Genomic DNA, 5,693 nt, shown 5'->3' with positions numbered 1-5,693 from the left:
CTCTATCTCGAAGAAGCCCGAAGAAGAACAAAAAGGTCGTGTTGTAAACTGAAGGAGAGTCGTGTGATGCATTTAACAGTTGCACTTCACGAAACAGAGAGCGGGAGTAGTTGTGGCGGGAGGCAGGAGTGGTTTCGCAATTCACTTCGGTTCGCGACAGAGGGAAGAGGCGCGACTTTTGCGATCGGGAGCGGGAAGGCGGGAGTGGTAACAGGTAAATCCTTTTTTTTTTGTTTTTACCAAGCTCCACTCAAGAGTAGGATGCCTAAGGATGTATAATTTCCAATGGAAATGTAATATTCGAAATAGTGGTTGGTTAAAAGAAAGTCATGCCATGCTTATTTTTATAGATTTTCTAGCCAAATACAAACAAATTCATATAATATACATGAATAATCATATGAATCCTAATGAGAAGCAAACTATTTAACCCAAACAACTAACTACTACTTCTATGATGATTAAAAATAAAAATAAAAATAAAACTCAATTTATAGTAAAAATGTTTATCTCCTAACAAAATCAGCCATAAGAAAAAAAAATCATGAAAAATCAAATTATTGCATAAAAATAAACTATAGATCTTAGCGAATAAATAAACTATAGACGTACAAAAGCTAAAATACATCAATAGTATTGATAATCAATTACTTATTAAAGAGATCATTTCTTTCAGAATACGTCAAGTCTCATTTATTTCATCGCAAGTTGAAGTCTCTGAAGCATGAAAAAACTTCACATCCAAAAAGTTGAAAATTCATTTAAGCAAAATTATTATTACATATGCCTTAAGATAAACTTATTAAAGAAATTTGCATTATGTAACATCATAACATGAATGACAAGAAAGAAACCTTCATAGAAATACATCTGCATGCAAAACACGAGAATAGGAAACACTTCAATAAGTCATATTCCAGATAAGGTTTACAGATGCAAAGTGCTATGGTCCCAAAGAAGCCCAAGATAGCATAGGAATCTTAAAGGAGCTACAAGTCCAAATAAGTAACAGGTAAAATCTGAATCACGGGGACTTACAGTCCCAAAATACAAAAATCGTAAACTAGTTATAATCCTTAATAACTTCCCTGATAACCCAAAGGCAGCATAGGAACCTTAAAGTAGCTACAATTCCAAAAAAGTAGCTACAATTCCAAAAAAGTAGCAGGTAAAATATGAATCACAGAAAACTTAGAGTCTCAAATAAGAGAAATTGCAAAATTATTATAATCTTAAATGGCATTATGAGAAGTAAATCACTATAATCCCAAGTAAGTTTGTGATAAAAAAATTTGGGATCTACATTGGTATGTTTTAACATAGCCAAAAAATGCTGTAACAACTTCAAAATCTTCGTGCATGTTATGCACACTTGAATGAACAGTTCAAGATTAAACACATAAGACCTGCTCGTGTTTGATATAATTATTTTGTTAGTATCAACTTTATTAATAGAACTTGACCCATTTGAATCAAGGAGATGTTAACAAAAATCAAGCCACAAATTGAGCCCTTTCAAAACTTTTAAATACACAACTTATTAACTTGTAATGTTTCAACAACTTTAATTATATGCTGAACTTCATAGAAAATCATCACAGACAAAAGTTTGGAATCAAAGCAAACTGTGTTCTTCATGATAATTAATCACTGCAAATTAATCCGCATGTACTCTATATATATAGTAATGAATGTGGAGTATTGCCAGGTGGCTTGCCATATTTTTGGAGTTGCGCTTAAAATAATTTTGGAGAAAAAAACAGAGCAAACTAATTTAGAGCAGCCACAAAAGTATCAACTATAAAAGGGAAATAGGTGCATCAATAATATTACAATACCTCATTTGCTATTCCCTCATCATCCTTGTATCCAACTTTCTCGAGAATACCATGAATAGCAGTGAGGTCCAATCTAGAGCAAGCTTCACCAAGTGGAGTCAAAGACTTAACAGAGGTGGCAGATGGATTTGGAATACCCATCAACATGTATGATGGCACCTACTAATGAACTTTGAATCAGTCTTAAGATGTAATAGCTTGGGAAGCTGCAATAAGCTTAAAAAGAAGTTGGGCAATTTCCCCTCACAACAGGTACATAAAGATAGAAGAGGAGATACATCTGACGAAATAATAAAGTGCTTTTCAAGTTGGCAGTATTTAACCAGGCTGAATATTAAATTACTCAATAAATCCAAGGCAATAAGATCCAAGCCTCTTATGAACAAGCATAAATTTAAAATTTGAAGCTTTAAAAACAAGAAAAATGAAAATGCATTGACTTCAACTTCAATAAAGAAGGTTTTCAGAAAATTTTATCTTAAGCCAACATAAGGAAACAAAATTTACTGATATTTAACAACTAAAAGTTCAAATTGTGCAATTTTTAAGGTAGATTGCCACTATTGAAACTATCTCCAAAGCAAGCCTTTACCCGAGCTTCCTTTTGTAGAGACATAAGTGCAGACACAAGAGACCTCACGATAGGCCTCTCACGTGGTTCATATTGCAAACAGCGGGATGCCAAGCGTACTATCTCAGTTCCATCATCTTTTGAGAAATGCCCCTCCAAACCAGAATCCATCAGCATCAGAAAGTTCTTACCACGAATTAGGTCAAGTGCCTGTAAAAATAGATGGAAGACCTTTGACAATTTTTTACACTATCAACTACTCAAATAAACATTCTGCATTATGGGAAATATACAATTAAAGATTAGCATTATGTTAAGGAATAAAAGGTACTCCAAGGCCTGTGGTATAGCATTTAGAGAATGCAGATTCAGATGCCATTTGTATAAGGTTATTATACATGGCTAACTTAGGTTTGGCGTGCATCTAAATTACTGTCATAAAAGAAAATAAACTTACGTGACTAGGGGGGATATGTTTCCCACTGAGGAGGTCAAGTAACAGAGTGCCAAAGCTGTATACAACACTCTCAGGCGTCACTCTTCCTGACAAATGAAGAAATTCCGGAAAACAGTTTCGTAAAACAGTAAGACCTTAAATTTAGGGCTTATACTCGGAGAACTTTTGAATTGAGATGGTAAGATAAGAATCAGTAAGTTAAGCGTGAATTAATTGAACAGAGTAGAATCTGCGTGAACACAATTCATAGGTACATAATTTAGACGGAAACCAATAAAATATGTAGCAGTAGTAGCAAAGTGGCCAGCGGAAAGAATATCTTGCATTAATTCAGTTTCCACTGGCCATTGCCTCCTACAACTCTTTCACAATAGAATAAATCAGCGGAAAGTGGCCATTGCCTCCTACAACTCTTTCACAATAGAATGTAAATCACAAAAATGCATCAAATAAAAGTCAAAATTGATGATATGTAGAACTAAAGAAACAAACTTTCTTCGTCTTCTTTTTTCTTTTACCAGAGTACAAGTAAGCGCACCTGTCTTAAGGTATTCTGGAGGCGTGAAGGCCAAATTAGTACTATAGCTCTTTCCATCTCTACTGTTCTTCATGAGGCCAAACGTCGACAACCTCGGATTACCATCCTACTCACAAAAAAGGGCAAATCAAGAACCAGAATGAAGACGACAGCACCTTGACAGTCACAAGAAAACACATTCAAAACTGGAGACATTTCTCACTTGATCGAAGAGAACCCTGTAGGCATTGAGATCATGATATAAAGCGCGACCTCGGCTGCTGCAGTACTCCAAGGCCTGTGCCAGGTACAGGGCCACCCTTATCCTCATTGTCCAACTCAAAGGACGTGTATCCCCTGCACATTCAGATCAAATTATTCTAAAAATAAGCATTATAACAGATCCAAATATAGCACAGCTCAAACTCATCAAAATTATCATTCAAGTAGTGTTAAGACAAAAGCACGGTCTATTCTTAAAGAGGACAATTAGAGAGTTTTAGCTCGAAATAGACGTACAGTGAAAGAGGTGTTTAGCTAGGGTGTCATGGGGCATAAACTCCGCTACTAGAAGCCTCTCACTTCCCTCGCAGCAGCTACCGATCAGATTAGCCAGCCGCTCGCCCCGGAGCTGCCCAACTGATTTCGCCTCCTCCTTCAATAAGAGCAAAAAATAAATCCATGAGATAACGTTATTGTATTGAAATACATGCGCTAGATAAAGAGAGACTGACGAGGAACTGGCGAGCGTCGGGCCAGGCGGACTTATTAAAGCGCTTAATAGCGACAGTGCGATCATCGTCGACTAGCTGGCCACGGTAGACGACGTTAGGGGCCTTTTCGCCGTGCTCGGAGACGATGCGTTCAGGCGAGAACCCGTCTGTTGCTTCCCGCAGTTCTTCCAGTTTGAATTCCTTAAACGCTGGCATAGCGTCCTTCTCGTCTTCCCCTCCATTCTCTGCAACCAAACCCAAATGCATCTGCGTTTGATCAAAAAAGCTCCGAGATATATATATATATAAGAGAGAGAGAGAGAGAACCTAGATCCCTGGACTCTCGAATGGACGACTTAAAGTTCACCGGCCACCAACACACAGAAATTTTCGAGCATCGAGCTCCCATTACTTTACCAAATGCAAATCAAGAAGATTCAATACCCTGGGAAGCACCTTTCAATGTAATCCAATATCGAGGGGAGTTAAACGCTCGTACTACTCCTCCAACTGATCTCTCCTTCCTTCCTCAAGCTGAAGCAGTGATAAGAAATCAATGGAAGAAGACCTCGGATATAGAAAACTTATCCAGGAATGAGAACAAATGGCTTTTTCGCATCCTTCACGCCGAACCTTTTTCCTTCTTCTGCTGCCTCTGCAAGCGGAAAATGGTTCACTTTTCACACTCGTCGCTCTCTGTTTTTGTGCGCGAGCTGCCTCTGCAAGCGGAAAATGGTTCTCTTTTCACACTCGTCGCTCTCTGTTTTTGTGCGCGAGGTACGGTATAAAGTTACGGTATAAATGGCATCACGAATTCAGTGGCGTGGCGATAAAATGTGTTTCCAGTTGCGCAAAACGTACGCGTGGGCGTGGCTATTAAATAGGGCTCCAAATGGGCCCGGGATGGCCCGCCTCAGCCACAATTCCAACAAATTTGGCTTTGGAAGGAGGGTATGGCTGTCTATGGAAAGGATTTGCCTGCTAATCGGAAATTTTTCAGTAGGATTTACTAAATTTTATAATTTAAGATTTGGTAAACCTTCAAATTGATAATATGTGTTACTATATATCACACTGTTGAATCAGATACTGTCCCAAAAACACGTCCAGGATATAGAACACAGAAAGAGAAAAAATATTAGAAAAAATAAGAAAGTTATAACATTTATTCATGATAGCGACGGTCATATTTATAAGAATTGGTCCTGATTCTACAAAATTACATATCAATCCCTTCTTCATCGTTAGTCTTTTAGTGAGACCTTTCTATTATTACAAACATATCCACATGTAATAAGACCGGAGAACAGATTTGGTCGATAGGAAGCTCGTCGGTCATTTGTTGTGCCTTGAGTCCGCCAACAATCAATCCAAAAAGGGATGTTTCTTGACGATTATCTTGAACGTCGATTGTCACTCTGTGAGAAATCCCCTAGTTTGTTCCTCCGATTGCTAGAACTATATGCCTCCTTCGCCGATATCAAACCCAAACAATCGTCAAAAGCCTCATTCAATTGTCTATATCTTCTATTTGAGTTGTTCATCTATGTCGAGATCTGTGTTGACATATTTTTCATATATATATATATATATATAT

The 5,693-nt window shown here is 37.6% G+C and overlaps 1 protein-coding gene across 1 annotated transcript in view; it reads right to left on the bottom strand.

The window, feature by feature from the left end:
- Positions 1–4,803, bottom strand: part of LOC110033323 (probable serine/threonine-protein kinase BSK3) — a 16,846-nt gene extending 12,043 nt beyond the window's left edge. Inside the window, exons 1-8 of the mRNA XM_020737257.1 lie at positions 4,424–4,803; positions 4,118–4,341; positions 3,903–4,038; positions 3,607–3,740; positions 3,405–3,510; positions 2,867–2,952; positions 2,431–2,619; positions 1,839–1,997 (exon numbers count right to left, since the gene is read on the bottom strand). Of these exons, the coding sequence (XP_020592916.1) occupies positions 1,839–1,997; positions 2,431–2,619; positions 2,867–2,952; positions 3,405–3,510; positions 3,607–3,740; positions 3,903–4,038; positions 4,118–4,341; positions 4,424–4,505 (1,116 nt within the window). The 5' untranslated portion in view covers positions 4,506–4,803. The remainder of the gene's footprint in view (positions 1–1,838; positions 1,998–2,430; positions 2,620–2,866; positions 2,953–3,404; positions 3,511–3,606; positions 3,741–3,902; positions 4,039–4,117; positions 4,342–4,423) is intronic.
- Positions 4,804–5,693: the final 890 nt, after the last annotated feature.

Source organism: Phalaenopsis equestris, unplaced genomic scaffold (assembly GCF_001263595.1).
Source record: "Phalaenopsis equestris unplaced genomic scaffold, ASM126359v1 Scaffold000002, whole genome shotgun sequence".
NCBI classification, from domain to species: domain Eukaryota; kingdom Viridiplantae; phylum Streptophyta; class Magnoliopsida; order Asparagales; family Orchidaceae; genus Phalaenopsis; species Phalaenopsis equestris.
This window is presented reverse-complemented; position numbering and strand designations above follow the sequence as displayed.